This window comes from Erithacus rubecula (assembly GCF_903797595.1).
Source record: "Erithacus rubecula genome assembly, chromosome: 19".
NCBI lineage: Eukaryota > Metazoa > Chordata > Aves > Passeriformes > Muscicapidae > Erithacus > Erithacus rubecula.
In genome coordinates, this window is record NC_136671.1 from 5162789 (window position 1) to 5185002 (window position 22214).

At 39.6% G+C, this 22214-nt stretch overlaps 1 protein-coding gene across 1 annotated transcript in view; it reads right to left on the reverse strand.

Moving 5' to 3' along the window:
- Positions 1–22214, reverse strand: part of DGCR2 (DiGeorge syndrome critical region gene 2) — a 42112-nt gene that overhangs the window by 11385 nt on the left and 8513 nt on the right. The window contains exons 2-5 of the mRNA XM_079322290.1: positions 10575–10697; positions 2775–2900; positions 1430–1640; positions 396–472 (exon numbers count right to left, since the gene is read on the reverse strand). Coding sequence (XP_079178416.1) covers positions 396–472; positions 1430–1640; positions 2775–2900; positions 10575–10697 — 537 coding nt within the window. The remainder of the gene's footprint in view (positions 1–395; positions 473–1429; positions 1641–2774; positions 2901–10574; positions 10698–22214) is intronic.

Below are 22214 nucleotides of genomic sequence, written 5' to 3' on the forward strand. Positions count from 1 at the left end.
ACGTTGTTTTAGCCTACCAATTTTTAAAAAGCTAAAACCTCCAAACATGCTACACTAGTGTGCAAATACTAGAACCAGGAATCAGCAGTTCATCTAAACATTCACCACAAAGAAGGAGAAATTACAGAGTAGTTTCCCTTCTCTCATCTTAATCAAGAGAAAAGCCCAAATAAACTGACAGCTGCTCTTTCCATGCCAGCCTGAAAACCCATAAAACTCCTTAAACTTTAAAATAAGATGTGTGTTGAGTATTAAACTCTTCCACTTCTGTGAAGCAGTTCCAGTACTATTCAAACTCTATCAGTGAAAGAAGTCATGCTGTTCTTGCAAATCACATTCATGCTTTAATACAGTTTCCATGGGCACAGAACTAAGCAATAATTGGAGTGACCCACCTTTATAAGCTACTTCCCAGTGACCTTCCAGAGAGTGATTTCGATTGGTGATCACATACTGATATCCCACCCAGAACCTGCAAAACAAATCAAGTTACATTCTAAAGATATAGGCCAAAAGCACAGCAGCAAATTAAATTACATGGAACCTTATAATGTATTCATATGTAAAAGCTAATTTTCAAATATTCTGATGACTTTTTTCCTTATCTTTCTGGCCTATACATTGGCAATGTAGAGACTACAGCTGAGGAACATAGAAAAATACTTGATAAAGTACTTAGTAGTTTTCTAGGTCTACAAATTATAACTGACTATTTCTACTCATAAGCAGCACCTATTCTGTTGTCATGGCAGCACTCCAATATCTCAAAAATCACACAGCAGCATCCAGAAGTCAAGTATTTCTGAACACAAAAAAACTTAGGTCAGACTGTTCTGGATCAAACCATTTAACTCTCCAGAGACAGAAATACACCATTACTCAGACACTCCTGGTGATCTGTCATGGCAGCCCAGGAGCAACAAAAAAAACTCCACATGCAGAAAAAGAAGGAATTGCTTGTTGGGAGCTAACAGACTGAAATATCTAAAGCCACCCAAACATGGTAGCTGCAATTAAAAATGCCTTTTTACTTCATTCCTATCTCAAAGTTGCTTTTTGTTAGAGCTAAGGGTACTTCAAAATCAAAATCTTGTTGAAAAATTGAAATAATTATTTCTATACAAGGTAGTGCATTGTTAAATCCACCTTCCCTGATGCAGTTCAATTATACCCTGTACATTGCTAAGACAACCTAAAGATAAGAAAACTCTGCTGATAAAAAGACTCTGCTGAATTGAATAATCTGTTAATATTAATTAAAACAAACTGCAGATGGGGCACTGCCAAGCGGCCAACCAACATGTTCATACTGGCTTATTCACCTGATGTGAATTTTACCACCAGGTTTTCTACACAAACTGAACCACCAGCATTTATACCACACTGAAACCATTCTCTGTCATATGAGATCTTTGTCCTTCCTACTCACCTACGCTGGTCCTTCCTTACAAATGTCTTTTCTTCCAAGTCCCACTCCTGTGCCAGGATGAACCTGAGCTCCTGGTCGGCGGTGAAGGTGGCGAGGGATCCGTTCACGCGCTGACATGTCTGCACAGCGTCCCAGTAGTTCTCCCCATTTAAATACACCCTGTAACAGCTGGCTGTGCCCTCATAGTGGTGCCATCCTGTTGGGCACTTTCCTAGGAAGCATGAAGAATAGAAGGGAAACCATTCCCCCCAAATTAGGATCTTTAAGATGATGAATCCTAATTAATAATCACTGGGATGCGCACACACAACAGTGTGTACACATTACGGACCCCTGAGGAATTACTTTAACACAGTTGCTGATAAATGCTGATTTTTTTACATGCTTTAAAAAAGATGAAGCTCCTAGTAAAACTCCCATCACATTGCTACAGCCTTCAAAATCTTTAAGACTGACCATCTATTGCAGAACACATTTTCCTGCACATCTTCATAGAACAATAAATCTGATAAATCCAAGCACAAACAAGCAGCACAAAAAATCCTGGAGGTGGCCAATTTAATAACTGTGTCTTTCTATTAGGTGATTAGTAATACATCCAACTTGCTGTGAAGTTTTCAACCTACTATTACAGTCTCAATAGTATTCACATAATCCTGCTCCCAGAGTCAATCATTAAACACAACAGGAGTTCTGGGGAAATTCTTGGTTGTTTTGGAAAAAAACATCACTGTACAGCAGATCTTTAGGAAGTAACAAGGTGATGGTGTAAACTGCTGTCTCTGCCTTCTCTCAATTAACTCAACACAGGGAACCTGAAACAAAAGCCTTGGGGCATTTCTGGATGTAACAGGCCCATGGGCTTTTGACTGACATTCTTGGAGGTGATGGGTGACTAACAGGGAGAATCACAGGACAGGAGGATGACATTTAAAATAGATGTGAAATATGATTTTAGCACCTGCATCTCCACTATTTATCTTATATTACCTAAGAAATTTAAAATTCAGAAACTGTTTTCTGTTCATTGCAATTCACAGTCCTGTTCTCAAGCCTCTTTATTCTGTTTTCCGTAACTGCAATGAGTTGTAACAGAAAAATTGCAATTCTGGTTTCACAAAAAGAGGATTAACAAGAACATTCTTTGCATATCCTGATCTGCTATATAAACCATGCAGGACATACATAAAACAAATTAACAAACACTTGAAATAGCATTGCATGTCAAAGTTTGGTCAAAAAAGCTATGAAAGAGAAAAGACTACTACTTTTTCATTTTAAAACAGCCTGAATTTGTAAATAGATTAGCAGAAAGATGGCCCAGATTTCCCAGTCTGCAACTTACTGCTGAAGCGGACGGGCTGCGCCACGTTGACGGTGTGGAAGCGGGTGGTCTCCCCTCCCCTCCCTCGACCGTGCCTCGAGTCCACATTCTCCTTCCCATGGTAAGTTCTCTGGTCCCCTGTCAAGCCTGGGGGGCAGGAGGAATAGTTAGTACTGGTGAAAGAGGCAAGGAAAGGCAGATTTCATTTTATTAAGCTTTCTCTGGGTTTTAATTCAAGATGTACGTGATACATGAGTCAGGTAAGCAAAGATGGCAGGTCCTTGCAATAACAGCCTGGCCATTTTACTCAGCAGGTAACTGAAATACCTTCAAATGAAAAGAACCAACAAGCCATTACATGAATCGTGCAGGGTAAACTAAATATTTTGGCAGATTCTCACCAGCCTGCAATGGTACACAGGACTTGGTGCTCACCATTTCAATTGCTGCAGCAAATGCACCATCCCCAGCGCATTGTATCTGTTCCTGTTTACAGAACTACCCACTCTCCAGCTGCTTTGGTCTTCAGCTGTGTTTCAAGGAGCTAAGACAACTCCTCCAATACATTTTCCACCACATGCTCTGAGATGTAGGATGTAATTAAAACCAGGAAAGGAGACCCATTTTCAGCCAGAAGAACAAGGCTTTTTTAGTCACTCAAGCTTCTAAAGGAAAAGCTAGTAGATGACTTCTGAAATAAACCCCCATACCACCTCATCTCAGTGTCAGGGTTAACAGGTGTGCCTGACAACTGGATTCAATAACTTAGGAAGAATATGGTGCAAGATGTTACTCAAGAAAAGGGGCTGGAGGGCTCCATGTACTGATCAGGAGCAAATAGGGAACACCCAGCTCAGCTGGAGGCATTGCAGGGGGGGCCCTAGCCAGCAAACCAGCAGGCTCCTAAGCAGGAAGGCTGGCAGCATGGCTGGGAGAAACCTTAGAGAAAGATTGAGATGGGCACCAAGAAAGATTAATGTGGAAACAAAGGATTAACCTTGAAAAAAAAAAATTTAAGCCCAAGAATATAAACAATATCAATATCTGCTTGTATGTTACTTAATACTAGTAGATGTTACTGAAGGTAAATAGGGTTTCACCAGCAAAGAGCTATGTAGACATTCATTTCTATATAAAAAAATCTGCTTATTTTCTTTTAAAGCTGATTAGCTCCATTTAGCCTCGCTAAACCAAACAAACTAAGTCATGATCCCAAATAAAGAGAAGCTACACAGTCTTCTTCAACAGGTTTAACTACATCTATTTGAAATATATCTGAAACCATGTCAATAAAACTTTCTCTTTTTGGACTGTCTTTGGAAAGGAAGAGGTCCCCAGCAATTCCATGGCAATTTAAAGCCCAAGCTGCAGGGTGTTCAGTGCACTACCCAGGGGAAAGACCTCCACAAGACCCAACATCAAACAGTGCACTCCTTGAACAAATGTAGGCACTGATGAGCAAAAAACAATCCCTAGCTGGAGCCCAGGAACAGCAGAGTCTCTTTGCATTCATCTGGCTCTAGCATACTGAGTTTGCCCTGGGTTAATGGGATAAGCAAGGGCTATTTAATTATCACGTTATCCCAGAATTACATGTCTACAGAGATCACCCATTAAGGAATGGCTGTGCATAATACACTCACATGGCCTTACAGGAACAAAGCAGCAATTCTGGTGTTCACTATTAGAATATGCCATCTATCACAGGAAAGAAGTCAGTGCCAAGAAATTCAGACAGTGTACATTTCAAAGAAAACAAAATGGTAAAATAATTTGACAGAGAAGATTACTGATTTTTTTTATTACTTTAAAGGCTAATCTATTTTTAGTTTTAGAATCTGTTTTTAATCCTAACGGTTCAGTAGCTCTATTTACACTATGATTTTCAGAGTGATACTGAGACACTAAAAAAGCAAATCTTCAATTATAGCAAGACTTTAAAAATAACACTAACAAATGTAGAATGCTTTATCAAATTCTACTGAGCTCAGCACGGGGAGCTCTATTTTCCCATGGCATTAAATGGCAGCAGCTAAACCCAAAGGACCAGTCAGAACCAAACACATGAAGAATCAGTTCCCCTTCAGAAGTGAGAGCAGATGCAGCACCATATGGCTGACCCTCCTCAGCTAAACAACGCCCACGAGGACTTAACAATTTATCTCCCCCAGGAATAAAACAAAAGTTCACAGGTTTTAACATGCAAGGTTAAGGAAGGGTTACACAGGCTAACATCCTAAATTAACAGAATTTATGCCAGATGCTTTGAAAAATAGCTACACAGATCCCACACAAAGAGTTCCAGCAGTCTGCACCAGGAAGTGGAACTCATTCCTTCCTCACATCTGCGCTCGTCAGCAGATTCGCTGCTGAAACCAGGACTCAAGTGGCACAAAACAGCCACCACAAGTCACTTCTTCAAGCCCAACACTGTCAGCTGCTTAATAAACTGGTGCTCTTCAAATATTAAATTGCTTCTATTTGACCTGAATATCTCTCTCCCAAGAAAAGTAATGATGAAAACTTTTTAAAAGGCAATAAAGACATGCTAACAAGCCTCTAAGTCACTTGACTGCCATAAAAAACTGTAGCAGACTCTGGTGGCAAAGGTGTAATTGGACTGGTTTTCTATTTTACTTTTGCAATACTCTGTGGAAGAATTTTCCAGGTACTTTGCTGTTCCTACTTTCTTCTTACAAATAATTTTATCATTAAAAATAAATTAAGAGTGCCATGGACGCGTTTTTAGATAACAACTAACTCAAAAGATCAGAACCTAAGCATGTTTGAGTGTTTCACAAAGAAAAGGCCATCATTTTCCATGCCTATGTGCACAGTTCATATCCTGAAAGTGATGAAATTTGGAAGATCAGTTATTTTCCAAGATCTTTATTCTTCTAAATACTACAACCACAGGCAATAACAGCAACAGTGGTATTTTTACTAGCCAAGACAGATATAGATCTGTTTCTTTGACTTTATATAATTACTCCAGAAATGTCATTTGCTAGCTAGTTGGTGCAGAAAATGAAAAAATGGGTTCAAGGAAAATCTCATGGAGCACTAATTTTTTCCACCCTTTGAATATTAGTGTGGTGAGCATCCTCCAATCTGTTTCCCAATGGATCAAGTCACGATTAGTATTCACCCAGCTCCTTCCAATTTACAGTTGCTATCTAATTCACTCCAGCACAATTATAGTCTAAGTATAGGGCTATACATCAAGAGAAAGTTGTCCAACAGTGGTGATTCTGTGGCTATTTTCAGTTGTTTAAAACTTGAAGCTAGCAATTCAGAATGGAAGTCTGCCATGCTGATGGCTCCTTCTACCTTTTGGAAAATGTGTGCCAAAGATGTCAAGACACCCAAGCAAAACCCTTCATAAGGATGGATGTACTATGTCAAATGATGTCAAAATTAAACTGCTTGTGAAGCAACCAGGTCTTGCCATATCTTATTAGTTTCAAGATTTGAGTTGCTCTTGTTTAAACACAGATGGTAAAAATTTACATAAAAGCTGCCTTGTCCCCTAAGCTTCAAATTTTCTGTCCAGCGTATTACCTATTGGAAGCTAAGAAAGCTTTAATTCCATCTGGTAATTTGAGAGGTGAGAGAACTTCAAGATTAAGTCCAGTTTTGTGTCTCAGTATTTGGAAATAAAGTTCAGAAGCTCCTAGAGAGGAGTTATTCTTCTCAGATCAAGCAGCTCCATGCTGTGTGTTATCAACTGTATTGTGCTAGGACATCAATGGCAAGCAAGAACAGCACCCTGCTGTGCTGAGTGCTATGCAAGGTAATGGACTGGCAGAAAACAGCTTATAATTTAAACAACACAAGGTAGGGTAAAAAAAAAAATAGGAGTTCAGCAAGGGCTCAGGGAAGGTGTGAAAGTGCTCAGAAGTTTTTATCATTAATACCTAGCTGATAAAAAGGAGCTGTACTAAAACGTGCACAAATGTCAAGAGTCACTTCAACGATACAAAATACTCTTGGTGAAACAAAACACAAAGGTGTTTTTGATCACTTCAAAACAGGCTGCTGCAGCTGCTGCTTCATCAGAAGTGAAAGATGTAAAACTGACATGGATAGGGTTTATGAAGGGTACTCAAATTTAAGACATCCATTTTCATTCGTAAGCAAAAGAAAAAACCATCAAGCCTGCAGTTTGGGAGCTCTGCAGTCAGAGGTATACTAAAGACTGTCTGGCCTCCTGAAAATGAGTTAGACCAGAAGGCCTGCAAAGAAGGTAGTATATCTGCAGAAGCTGATCTGATATTCTGGTAGAAGCAAAGCTGGAAATCCAATAAGCAGTAAAAGGTAAAGTGCAGATCCCTTCCCTCTTACAGGTTTAAATACAGAACTTCCATAAAGGTGAAAAAGTTATGTTTCTACTTTGCTTGTGTAGAAACATGAGAGATTAGAAATAATAAATTCCCATTTGTAAAAGTCCTTGTTTAAGATATTAATGCCTGTTTGTACCATTTCATACAATACACCAGTTTGGGATAAACTATTTTTAGGATCAATTACTGTTGGCATGGAAGAATCCATCCACAAATTTCTTAAAGCTCCACTGCTTAAGTAGAAGCGAGTCACAGGCACATGCTACATAATAAACCCTCCCAGCAACTTTTAGTCTTGCTCACAAGAGCAAGCAACCACTGGTTTTAGTCTATCACAGATGAATTGAGGGTGATCAGTGTTGCAGATTGCACTGACACATGGGTGCCTAGTGGGAAGGGCAAGGGGAACAGTACTTTGCACATGGAAAATTTGGGACTGAAAGAAATTCCATGTTTTAAACAAAAATGGTCATTGTGGTAAGAGACAGTAAAAATAAAAACAGCTATAATGACAATCTTCAGAGAAATATAGCAAAAATAGGCATCTCACACACTTCTCAGACTGTCAATGAATTAAATGTCTCACTTAATTGTGTTCTGAAAAAAATGCCAGAAAAAATTCAAACAAATAGTCTTACAATTTGGAATGTTTCTTGTACTTCAGCCAATATATGATTACCAAACAAATTTATTAATTATGGATCCTCTTCTTTTAATAGGACCTTTGTTACTAACACAAATGAAATTAGGCCTAAAAAAAGGTGAACCAACAGTGGCAAACAACCTACAATGGCTTTGTAATAAACCTTTCAAGACTCTAACATGACTAAGTAGTCACTGAAACACACTTTTAACACTTCCACAAAACCCTAATTCACTGCCAGTGATCTCTTCCAAGTGGCTCATGTTGAAATGTGCCATTAGTGGCTCAAAGGCTGAAGATTAACAAGCTTCCCAACCTGATTTGGGACCCTTTCTTGAAAGCTTTCTTTTCATGCTTCAGAGAGTTTTCATGCCTTTTAATTTAATGATACTGTAATTCTCCAAGTTTCACAAGTCCAGGTGGCTTCACTAACTCCCTCTTTTAGTGTTCAGCCTGCCTTTATTGAAGGCAAGAACTTTTTAATTAAAGTATTTACATTTAGCTGAATCATCACACAACTGCTCATCTAATCCACAGGTATTTTCTAAATTTAAAGCTTCATCATTTCTTATTAATTCAGTGGCCAAAGAAGAAAGTTGCCACTCCTGAGTAAGACTGTGTTACTATTATTAGCAGCATTGGCTCCCAAAGCAGTGTCCAGGACAGTCTCTCCTGTGACTGCTTTCCTCAGCACAAGCACACTGCTCTTCCAAACCCATTCTGCCCCAGGTTGACTTCCATTGATGCTACTCCTCTTTATGCTCCAGCCCAGCATTCCCATGCACACCAACCTCTCCTTATTCCTGACAGCTGTGGATAGCACCTGCCCTTCAACACCCACTGCAGGTCACAATGCAATTCCACCAAGTTTTTTGTTACAGGTATAATAGTTTTTACATCCTACACCAGTAGTTCTTGTTCCTCTGGTTTGCTGGCTGCACTCCTCACATTACTGTGCAAATACCTCAGTTCTTTCACAAACACCACACCTGCTTTCTGGCTGTTCTACTGAGCACAGCCTTTTCACCAATTACTTATCTAATTACTCCTCTCATCAAGTGGAATACTTTCCTTCTCTCTGCTGTCCAGCATTTTCCCCTCTGGTATTTACAGATGTTATTCTTCTCTTCCTGCACACAGATGTGGTGAATCAAGTCTGTCCCACATTTCATTTCTTTAACCTTCAAATTCTCTCATGTCAAGCTACACAGTCCAGTGAGACCTACACCCCAAACACAACACCAGAACCTACATGTTGAGAATTGTTACTTCCATAAAATCCTCCTCCTATCCGTAGACCAAACATTCTTTGGAACTCCAGTCCTCAGTCAACACCATCCTGGTGAATACTCCAGGCAACAACTTAAGTTGCTGACTAATACATCAGGAACAGGAGAAGATAAAAATAGTTTTCTACAATGTGGAAGTTCAAGTGTTCCCACAAGCAAAGCCTTCAGTGGTTTTTGAGTAAATCTAAACATTTACATGATTCTGCCTTCCTCTAGCCACTGAAGTCCATTATATTCCAGAATTTTATTAGGCCCATAGCTTTTTCACATTTGGCAAAAATTACATAAAAAGGAAGAATTACAGCAAAGCTGTAAAAGCAGCTTTCTTTAGGACATCCACATCGTAAAGAATATCCTTAAATAGACAATCAATGGCACAGCTTAATTTTCCGTGACAGAAGAAACTATCAACTCTTTTTCCCTTTTACTGCACATTCACACACACAAACTAACAAAAAGTTTTCTTAAAAGACCATTGATATTATTTTAATTATTTGTCTATAGTACAAATAATAGGGAGGAGATGGTTAACTCTAGCACAATTTCAAAGTTTGAGTGTTAGATTTATTTCTTTAATTTCTTTAGCTAAATATGAATATTTAAAAGTGTTTTTTCTGTAAAATATCAATGTTACTATTTTGTAGCACCTCTCTGAAATAGCTGAGAACTCAGAATGATGACAGACTGAATGCTGTTATGGTAATGCCACAGAGTTCAAGTGATTCTCTGCCAAGAAAAATAAGTAGTTCACTGGCAAACAACTACTTAAAACAGTTTTTGAATGTAATTTAGTCACGCTGTAAAGATAAAGTTTTGAACTGTACCACAGTTGAATTCATGCTTTCAGATACCTGTCTCATGGTTCTTAAAAGAAAAAAAGATTAGAGGTCACTTCACTTTTAAGATACACAGAAAGAGCTGCACTAGCCTGTTTTTCAAGAACAGCTGAAAATGTTCAAAATTGTGATTGTACCACAATATTTCTTTACTTGTTTTTAAGTACAGCTCAGTATCCAGAAGCTTTAGCAGAGACTCACTGCTGGTGACAGGCTCTTCAAAGCATATGGTCAAGGAGCTTATGAAGTGCAAATACACTAGATTGTCTGGCAGAACAAAGCACAAGAAGCATACTCAGAACTGGAAGCAATGAAACAAGCTCTCTACTCGAGTCCAGCAATGTCACCCAGCACCGCCTGAGTGAAATACAACCAAATGAGTCATTCCAAATTTAACCACAGGCTTATGTGTCATTTCAGTTTAATTGCAACATTTTTCCTTGTCAGGAAAGTCTCTTTTTAGATCACAAACTCTCCTCATCTTCAGGATACCAGCGCTGACCATAAGAATGGACAGACAATTTAGACAAGCAAAAAAACCTCTTTGTAGCATTAACTGCTCAAAATGAATAGAGGCCAACTCCGTCTGTGCTAATAATGGGTACTTACCAAACACATTCAAATAAAACTAACCAAACAACCTGAAAGAGTCCCAGTGCTGCTGCAAAGTGAGCTGGCACAGGGCTGAGCACCCCCTTAGCTTTACTCACCTGGACAGTCAACTTCATCGCTCTCGTCCTCGCAGGTGGGCCAGCCATCGCACTGCCAGCTGGAGGGGATGCACTGGATGGTTCCGCTCCGACACGCAAACTGCCCCGGCGTGCAGCGCAGCTCTGCCGGGCAAGGAAAAACAGGCATTTGTCTCACAGGCTGCTGCTTCTCCCACATTTATACATTTATTAATCATCTGTCATGTAATGCATCGCTGAAGCGTTACGGACAAAATCTCTGGTTAACTCAGCCTGTTAAACTCCTTCAGTTCACATCGCTTCGTGTCCTAAACTGCACGTCTGTGGTTTTAACAGACAGGAGGATATGGGAAATAATTCCCTCGAGACATCCATCGTAAAACCTTGCTGATAAAGATAGCTTGTGAGCAGCTATTACCACAGCATTACCCATTTACTTCTTGTGGGGCACTGAGGAGTGCTTGTTCAATTTTCTCAGAGCTGAAGTTCAGCAAAAATATGTTTCAATAGTTAAGCACTACATTATGCAACAGCCTCAGAATCCTATTTCCATTCTAATCACTGTGTATGCCAGAACCCACTAGACTTGCACAAATGCCTTGTCTGACTTAGAGACATTTCACAGAACTACTTGTAAAACAGTATCTATATCCATGAACCTGTTTTCACTTTCTAGCTTCAGCTCTTTTGTAGAATTTCCCCATATGAAAATATCCTTTACTAGAAACTGTCATTCTCTGCAAACATGCAGCTCCTGCTTGCAAGTTCACTGCCTACTTGCCATCATTACACTGTCACACCTAATTAGCATTATAAAAAGTACAACTTTTTCAAAATTTCTTTTTTTTCCCAATTCCATCTATCAAATGCCAGAACCTAATAACTCAGCTTCATTTTATGTCCCTCAAAACATTTTGCAGGGAAGAAAGAGGTCTGTCTACAAAAGTGAACAATTCTAAGCTTGTTCACTGCCCGTCTGCCAGTGCCAACACCGTCCACAGGCTCGCTTTTGCACCTCACCATCACTGTCCATCTTTCTTCTAGACAGTGGTCAGTGGTTGTCAATTTTCCAACCATTGTTTTTGAGCAATTTAACACATTTTACTCTCAGTGAGCTGCACTAATCCCAGGTAATTTATCTCTAGAGAATGAGCACATTTTTAAACGGAAAAATAAGATGTTTATATGTAAAGCATACTGGTTTTGAATGGATCCAGTAGGAAACTGTCTTACAGAAGGAAATCACTACAAGAGAATTTAAAATACAGGTATGCATTCTATTATCCACAGTTTAAAACATAAGAGCAGACTGTAATTGCAGTTGTTGTTTCTTGAAACACGTGTCTAAGCTAAATCAAGACAGAGGTCACATTTAAGGGTTCAAACAACATGACTGGGTGTAATAAACCCAGTCATCAGGCACTCTCAATAAAAGCTGTACACATACACTAGTAATTGGTAAAACATATTGATAACAGGCTTCTAATTTGCTGTTAGACTAAAATCCAGTCCTACTAGTGGTTCCTCTATAAAGCATAGACCTGCTCTTCTGGAAGAATAAAAGCAGGCACATCCTCTTAGCAACCACCTACTCAGAGCAAACATTCAGGTCACAAGATGCTGGAACTCACACAGACCTGCCAGACTACTGATGGCAACAACAGACCTGACAGCACCACAAGTGTTCTCACCCTTTAGAGCTTTACTCAACCCAAACAGCTAACACTGAGCACAGGGGAAATGGAAAACAAAAAAATAAAATTACCAGCCGTATTGACTTCCCTCTCAGAAAAAAAAATAATTTTAGCCTGAAGAGGGAAAGGTGAATTAAATGGTGGGGGGGGGGGGGCAGGGGTGGTGTAAAAAATGTAAGAAAAGCTTCAATTGCTCAATACAGCAACAGAGAAAATTTAAAATCTATCTTTAAGCTAAATAATTTCAAATCTCATGTCTGTGAATCAATTAAATCTCCTTCTAACTTAGAGGAAAAAACCCAACAACACACAAACCACCAAATCAAACAAATACTAAACCTCAAGCTGAAATTAAAAGCATTCAGGTTTTAAGCCCACAGAAAAGGGCCATTTGGTAAATCACTGCAGCTTCTTTTGCCACTTTTGCACAAGGTCAGGACACAGTGGGAGGTTCCTTAGAAAGTCTTGCTACTACAGTTTCAAGTACAGAATTTATACACCAGGGCCTGTGGTAGACCTTTTAACACATCAAGGACTATTCTCAGCCCAGCTCCAGGTTTCCACTGCATCCACCTGCAATTACAGCAAAATTCAAAATAAACTTGATTTTTTCTTTTACTGCTAAATTTCAATAGAATTCATATATAAACCCTGTGAACAAAATTATTCTGCAGCCTTCTGGCTTCACAGGCAGCATCCACGAGGAACACCAACCCATACATGGGAAAACCAGAATACTTTTGTCTGCAATTCCATACATGCTATTACTATTTTATGTACAATTACATATGACTGGCTCAGATAAATGGATGACTCCATCTCAGTATTATGGGAATTAAAAAAATACCAGCTACATGCTGTAATGTCATTACTTCCTGTATTAGAGACACTCCTCTCTGAAGAATGTGGATACATAGAAGAGTACAAAACATTTCTATTAAAACACCTTTCAGACCAGCTGTACCATTGCTCCCAGTGGAGATCATGCTGTCAGATGCACTAATTATTTCAGACCAGGGAACATGAACTGCTACGTAATTCTGCTGCAGAGGGGAAAATGTGACACAAAGAAATACTGTGAAATTAAAATCACTGTCAATAAACCCTCCTGAACCATCAGCAGTAAGATACAGACATAAAAATAGATGGAAGTCTATAACAAAGCTGTAAGATTTTAGCTAAGGAATGGAGATACTTGGGAGAGGGGAGGATGCACAGGGTATATGTGCTGCTCTCCAGAACATTTCACATCAGTAGCCTATTCCTAAGTTAAAACAGCAGAAAAATAAAAACATCTCAAGCCCATCTCTAGCACAGAAAAGGCAAATGACACTGCCAGCAGCAGGACAAGAGACAGGAAGATGTATGAGCAGTACTGAACAGTACAACATTACGTGACCATCCATCTTTCCTGGAATGCAAGTCATTACTTAACACATGGTCAGACTTTGGACTTTCCAGGACTGTGGTCAACAACTGTTTCTTCACCCATATATTTTTCAGTTCTTTTGAAGAATAGCAAAGATTTCAAAAATATCAGTCCATTTCTGTCCTTAAAGCCAGATACCCCTCACAGATCACAGCTGTTGATGGTAACAGCAAGAAAGGATGAAGAAAGTACCTTAAACTATCACATCCTCACAGCACTGCAACCATACTCTCCACCAGCTGTTTAATGCAGAAACATTTCATGTTTTCAAAATCATTAGTAAATATGTAATGGCACGAGTTCAGCTAAGAGCAAGCAGCTGCTGGAGCAGAAGCACAAGACAACATTAAGCCAAGGGCATCAACAATTGCCTGGAAGTGAAAATGTGGAAATGCAACCTCCCTCAGTATTCATGTACAATGTGATGAGTGACATCAGCACTATCATGATTCACATGTGCAATTCTAAAATAAAAGGCTTATTTTTCTTTTAAGGATCACATGCAGCCTTTGCTATGCTACAGGATGAAATGTCGTACACTGAAATCTTATTGCAGAGCAATTAAATTCATATGGCATTTGCTGGAAGACAACTAAAACACTGAAAATAGCAGCAATTGTAGTTTTTGCACTGTACAGAGTATAAACTTACAAAACATCACAAAGTTCATGCAGTGTGAGAACACGAAAACATTTGAAGCAGTGAGGTGTCCTGATAGTGAAATGAAGATTACCTCAAAGCATTTCTACAACATTAACTCTCAGCAATCTTACCAACATTCTCCTCACAAAGAAGTACAGAAAAATTCAAGGGTTTGACAAAGGCTACAGACAAGATGAACCCATAGGAAGCCATGTCCTGACTGCTCCTTCTATGCTTTCATGATGACACTGAGTTTATTTCCTAGACCCCAAGCAACCTGCCAGTACATCTCTTTCTAAACAAATGTCTGTCAGAAATATTAAGTGACAACAGTGTATTTTCTGGTAACACTTCACTCGTTTCTCTACTATAAATTGGATACAGAAAAGAAGAAATTCCATAACTTGATATAAAAAAAGCAGACAAATTGAAATCAGATTCAGACCATCAATTCTACAAGCTTAATATAGAATGCAAGATAAAAACTTACTGTCAAGTGAAGGCAAAAAAAAATCCCCAATACTAACTTGCTGGAACAGGTTATTAGATAATATAACCTGTCCACCTGTCACTCATCTGAAAGAAGCCTTACCAGGGCTGGTTGTGGGCTTGTAATTTGGATTTTAAAAGAAAACTTTAAAAATAGTTGGAAATTTACTTCATCAAACCAGGAATGACAAGATTATAAACCAATTTAAACAGTGCCACACAAAGAAGAGGCCTTCTCTGCTTTAGCTGTGACATTTTTTTAAGTTAGCTAGCAGCAAACCCAACAAGATTTTTGACTAACAGAAATACTGTTACAGGAAAACCTCATCTTTCAAGGTGGTTGCTCACACAGAACTTTTGTTCAGAAGATTTTGCCCACTGCACGTTGAATGCCAGGCGTTTCACAGAAATCAACACTTATTTCAACACAGAGGTCAACTAGCTTTTAAAATTTTCTTTACAACAGGGTAATTTCCTTATTTTCTGCTAAGTACTCAAAAAAAAAAAAACCAAACCCATTTACAAGAAGCATTATCTACAGGAAGGACTTCATGATAGATAAAAAAAAAATAATATACTCACACACATGCACCCTCTAATTTCCAGCCAGCATCATGTATTTCACAAAATAGATTTTGGCCACTGTAAAAATACTGCAGGAAGCCCTTTGTTAATCTCATGTTGTTAACAACTCCCTCTGTGTAGCTGAGAACATTTTCCTCCTGGAGCCCAAGCACTGAGAAGCTGCAGTGCATCCTTCCTGCAGCAGATGCACACTGGTCAATGAGCTGCCCTGAGCATTACCCTACCTGAAAACTGTATTTTCTGCATCATTTTTTAATACTTTTCAGGTTCATTTGGACTGAGACACCTCCTGCTCACATCTAAGCTGCAACTTATTTTTTATTAATCTTCCAACTTTTTATGCAAGACCTAAGGGATAAATGGTTATTCAAAGCAATTGTTTTATTTTAAAGAAAGGTAGGGAGGATCCATATCCAGTATGTGAAACTACTTTTTCAACACAGTACATCTCATTTTAGAGCTTCCAACACCAAAGCAAACCTGTAACAGACACATGAGACAAAGTGTTGATTCTAAACAAGTTCACCTTGCTGGTTAAGTTTCCTAAATGAATGTGATCAGCTGGCTTTGAAATAGCAAGCTTCAGATCAAATTAGCTACTGTCTGTCCACATTAAGTCAGATCAGCTCTGGTTTGTCCCCTTCCCTTACAACCAGAAATATTGCAAGCTCCAGCTAATTCATCAGAAATACAGCTGTACAAATCCAGCACCCACTAATGTGGAATTGGGGCATCATAATAGTTATCTGCCCCAAAGACAGAGCATCTACTAATATATCTATCATTTCAAATACAGAAAACATTTAAACACTTGGGACCTTCACCTCCAAGGCACCAGAAAAGCCTCGAGTGAGGAGCAGGGTTGGAGCAGGGCTGGAAACAGCTCCTGCCAAGGGGCACAAGCCAGCAGCTGTAAACATTCCCTGCAAAGATAAGCTGCTGGGTAAATGAGAAAACTTTGATACTGTTTTAGCAGGACTCTCTGTCCTCCTTCGGTTGAAGACAGATATGAAAGAAATTCAGCTGGAAGTAATGTTATATCCAATAAAAGTGATGGAGGCCCTATCTCTGGCACATGTAATAAACATCTACTGTAAAGCATTAGGTGAACACATCAAAGTTCTCAAAATCTAAATTTCAACCTTATATTTTCAAGACACCAAAGATAAACACTACAGAAACCTGTGGGAAAAAGGAGCACTGGATCACAAAGCAGAAATGTATCCTGGCAAACATAACATTCCCCTCACCAATGCTCCCAGCTCTAACATATAAACCTCCAGCAGTACAAAAACCTTGCTATCACAGCAATTCACTAATTCAGAGTATAGATGAGGAACCAGAGGCTGAAACTAAAGCCTCCAAAATATAATTCTCAAGTCAGCAAAATGCTTCTATACAGAAATTAAAATCAGTGACTACAATCACTGATTATGAAAGTTTGGGTTCTTCTGGCTGCAATTACTGAAATTTTCTTTATTAAGTTAGTAAAGTTATTAGCTAATAAACTCTTATACATTAAGACAGTATTTTTGTATCTAAGACTACTAGGTGCAGTAGATGTTAGTGTTCACACAGCACATATAGATTTTAATCTATTTCAGTTTTTAACACAAAGAAATGCCATTTTTTATTTGCTACACTAATTGTTCTTGTCTGTTGAGTTTCACTTGTACGGAAATTGAGATTTGATTTCATGTACACCCAGCATTTAATGTTATTTCAGTTATAAGCTATTACTCTGAAATTGGTGTATTGGAAGAGTTAAGTTACAAGTACCTGGTTTGGTTTTATATGTAAGCTTTTAATGAACAATGGCAGGTTCATGTGTACACCAAATTTACTTTGCTTATTTTGATCACATTACTCAAGGTTGGACATGGTAGATCCTCTGGCATCATTTTTATTTACAGACCAAAGGAAAACAAAAGACAAAAATACTTCCTCCTTTCTCAGTGTAAGTCACTCATTGTCCCAGACCAGATGAATTACCTGTAAGGGAATATTCTGTTCAGATTTCAAGAGGCAATTATAGTCATGAAAAGCTGATTAAGCATTAACAAAAACTAACTACAAGTGCTTAGACACCAGTAACTCTCCTTATTCAGATTTTAACTTGTCCAACAGGTCTTTCTTATGTTTTATAATACTCAAGCTACTTACTTAAGACCTGCACCTACATGTTGCACTATCCCTTCATATTTTAACCCATTTAGGAATAAGTTCCCTAAAATTGAAAATCATTTTTTCTTAAATCACTGTTTCTGTATAACCTGAGCGATGCTAGGCTGCTTGAGTGTGATCAGATCTCAGTCTCTGCCAGCAAGAAGCCCAACTCCCTCAGTCCTTCACCCCTGGAGATTCTGCTGAAACCAATTCTCACCAAATGCCTGCAAACAAGCACCAGAAACAAAACAACAGGAGGAACACCACACCCATTGCCATCAAACACAGACACTGAGTTTTATATCTAATATTTATGCTCAAGAGGGAGCATAACACGATCAATATTCCTCTAGACTGGTATTTATTGCAGTACCATAAACTTTAAAATACTCTTAATACTTCCAACACAATATTATGATGGTTATCATAATGTAGTCCTCAGCAGATCCATGTAAAAACTGTCCTTAAGGTCATCCTCTGTACTTAAAAAGCAGCTTCCCTAATTTAGATGTCTCCCTAGACCACAGGTGAAGTTCACTGGAGCAGGTCTGGTGTATCTCACAAAATTCCTGAAAAACTGGCAGCCTGTAAGGAGCAGGGCTGTCCTGCCAAAGCCAGCAGCTGAACAGCTCTCAGGGACACAGAGCTACAAACTGCACCTGAGGATGTTCTGGCAGCCTTCAAACAGACTTGCTTGGTTCTAACCTGTCTCTGAGCTATCCCCAGGGCCATACAAGGGCTCTGCTCTCAGCAAAGAAAAGCCATATGTAAATGGTATTTCTCTCAGATCCAGATCTCAGAGAAATTTTCACTAACCATTCATTTCCCAGCAGGTCTTTGTGTCACTTGGTGAATCTGATGTCCATTAAGTATTTTTGAGTTTATCATTATACTACCCATAGCTGCATTCAATGTAGCAGAATAAATACATACAGTCCTTTTTAACAAAGTCACAGTAGGAGGAAAGCAGCTTGTAACACCAACTTTTTCCAGGGAAGAAAACTATTTGTGAAGCTCATGCGATAGCATCAGTTATCCATTTCATAGTTTATTAAAATTTCTCAATAAAACTAGTTCTATTTACTGTTCTTCAAATTAAAATAATTAAAACTAAAAACCTTCAGAAGAAATAAAAGCTAGAGGAAAAAAAGAGCATTCCATTTTCATGTCCAATTCCACAGAAGATAAAATGTTTGGCCATTCACCTGTGATACTGAAAACATGCTTAGGAAGTCCCCTTAGATCATGTAGCTTTGGTTCATCATGGCCTGAGTATGTGCAGAAGAGTAAGAAAGCTCAATAGCACCAAATAGCACAGAGCCTGGGGGAGGGGAAAAAGGCCATGTGATATGCTCATAGCTGAAACACAGCCTACACCTATTCTTAAATCTAATTCCAGCTCCTGTAAATTAGAGATTCTTAAGTTATATTCCCATTTGATAGGAATGCATCAGTTCCAAAAATAAATAAATAATACATGTTAGAGGCATTGGCATTTTTTGCAAGACCTCAGCATGCTCTTTCATGAAGTAATTAAAATTGTGACAGCATTCCAGCTGAAAACTTTAAGTCCTTAATGAGAACACTCATCAACATTCAGTATTACTCAGTGTTCTGTCATAGTAAGTTATGCTAGATCACCTCAACATCCATCAAAAGATTTTACAGCACAGTAAGCAATGGCAGCAGTCTCCTTCCCTCACTCCCTCATATTTGTTCTCCAGGTACCCACTCCCAAGAGCTGGAAGACAGGGACAGGGAGCAGAACGAACCCCCATAACCCAAGGGGAGATGTTAAGAGACCTGATGTGGTGACTCAGACACACACAGGTGTGTGGGGCTGGAGAGGAGAACCCCAGGATATTGAGGGAGCTGCTGCAAGTGCTCACTGAGCCCACTGAGCCACCTCCTATCATTTACCAGCACTCCTGCTAACCCAGCTGGCCCCAGCTGACTGGAACACAGCAAGTACAACAGCAGCTGCTGCAACAAGGGTCACAAGGTGGAGCTGGGAAGCTTCAGGCTGGTCAGTCTGACCTCAGTGCCAGGGAAGGATATGGAGCAGATCATTCCATGAATGGCACGCACAGGACAGGCTGGTGATCAGGCCCAGCCAACGTGGGTTTGGGAAAGGCAGGTCCTGCTTGACTAACCTGATCTCCTGCTAGGACAAGGTGACCCACTTAGTGGTCCAGGGAAAGCCTGTGGATGTCATTTACCTGGTGGATTTTAGTAAATCTTTGACACCACTTGCCACAGCATTGTCCTGGATAAACTGGATGCTCATGGTTCATACTCTTCACTCACTAAAAAACTTTCAAGACAACAGGGCACCAGGAACACCTTCCCACTCTCTACAACCATGTGGAAGCAGGTGGCAGCAAGGTGGGGGTCAGCCTCTTCTCCCAAGTTACAAGCAACAGGACAAGAGGAATTGGCCTTAAATTGCATCAGAGGAGATTTGGATTGGACACTAGGAAAAATTTCTTCATCAAGAAGATTGTCAAGCATGGAACAGGCTGCCCAGAGAAATGGAGTCACAATCCCCAGAGGTATGTAAGAGAGGTGTAGATGTGGCACTTTGGGACATGTTTTATTGGAAGTGCTGGGTTAATGGTTGGACTAGAGAGTCCCAAAGGTCTTTTCCAACTGAAATGATCCTATGATTCTGTATTTATTATACCTACACCCTGCACAAGCTTGGAACTGACCCAGTTTTTCCTTGCTCACAAGTGTCATTCACTGCAACTCATTTTCTGCTCTTTGTCTGGAGGGCAAACTCAAGGCTAGGAATGATGGAAAAGAGAAAGAGAACTCAAAATAGCTAAAAAAACAAAAGCAAAGGCAGGCAAGAGACACAGCATTCAGCCAAAGCAACAGCACCAGAGCTTCTCAAACAGGAATCCTGGCTATAATTTTTTCAGACTTAAAAAATACAGACTTTGAGCTTGGTGAAAGTGGGCACTTATTCCTAAGACTGAAACAGAAAAAATGCATTTCCAATTCTCCAGCACTGGTAAAACCAAAGAGAAAACAAAACTTGCTACTTGAACTAAGCTGAAAGAATACTGTGAATTAAGCAATGCAGCATTCCAGACTGAAAACCAGTTTATTTTCATAGTGAGAAGACCAAGCTAAGCAACAGTCTTGCACTTCTCCCCCCCCTCAGAAACTGTTATATTATGATAATAAGAGACAGAAGGAAAAAGCAAAATACAGCACAGGCACAAAGAGCAGTCAGTACAAACAAATCCTAAGCCATTGGTACTCGAGAAGCCTCTAATGTGGCTCAAAATGAAAGCCTACTGTTTCTCCATACTAACAACCTTGTTCAGGACTTTGAGTGTTTTGTACAGCCTTAGGCAGGATTTCAGTGTTTTAGTACAACAGTGACAAGTGACTTAAACATGTGCAGCACCAATGCAGCACCAAATTTTTAACCCTTTCCCTGAAATAAGCTGAACAGTGAAAGTGCCAATCACACCTCACAAATTGACTGAAGAATTTCACGCTTGAGAAAAGCCAAGACCAGGAAAAGACAGAACATGTCTTTCCAAAGCTTACACAAGGGAAGGAAATTATGATCTTGAGCTTCAGAGAGCAGGAAATCCCCACATGGTTTGAGTGCTCAGCAGGTGGGTGCCAGGCTGCCAGCACACCTGGGTGACACACTGTCACCACCGGGGGGTTCCCAGCTGGCAGCAGAGGAAGTGGTGAGCTGGGGTAACTGAAATTTGCAGCACCCCACAGCTTTTTCATGCCAGAGGATGTACTGTGGATAGGCAGAGGGATACAGGCAAGATATGGCCTTATTAAATCAGTGTCGGGCAAGGGTACTACAGCAGAGGGACATAGACAAACCCACTGCAGGCCAGGTTTCATTAAGCCACACTGCATACAAAACACGGTCACAGGAAATAATGCTAAGGAAAAAGCACTATTCCTCACACAGAATTTAAATACAGCCACACACACAAAATACTCATTCTCCCAAGAACTGAAGCAACAAAGAAAAAGTCCAGTAAGAACAGCATCAGCAGTGATAACTCAGCAAGCCCTCAATTGTGTCCAAAAAAGGCACCACCACCAACAGTGCTTTCTCCCTACAATCCATACAGCAGGTCAGGGCAGATGGATTATCCCACACACACCACAAATCCTTCCACTACCTGGGTACCACAGCTCCAAGTACCTCTATATCTAAAGCTATTCCCTGGTAGCTGCCCACCCAGAACTACTCCCAAGAAAATCTAGGCACACGAGATGGTTCCTCTCCTCTTCCTGTATTTTGGATCAGTATTTGTTCCTATACAAAACAGTTTCACTAAAAATCAGCAGAGGAAGAGACTGTATTCCCTTTGACCAAATTAACTATAAGCATACAAACAAACAAGACCCCAAACAAATAAGCAAAACCAACACAAACCCCAAGCCTGCCAAAAAAAACCCAACGAAACAACTAAAAGCCAACAAATACTCCACAGAAATGCATTTTCCTCAAAGGAAAAATTCAAATCCAAAATTTTACATGAACTGAATTAGCATTTTCTTTAGATCACGTTTCAACAAGAAGAGTACCCAGATGAAACACGATAACAGCAATTCAAAACTGTCAGAGCAATCAAGGCTAATTTGTAGCCACCATTAAACTCCAAG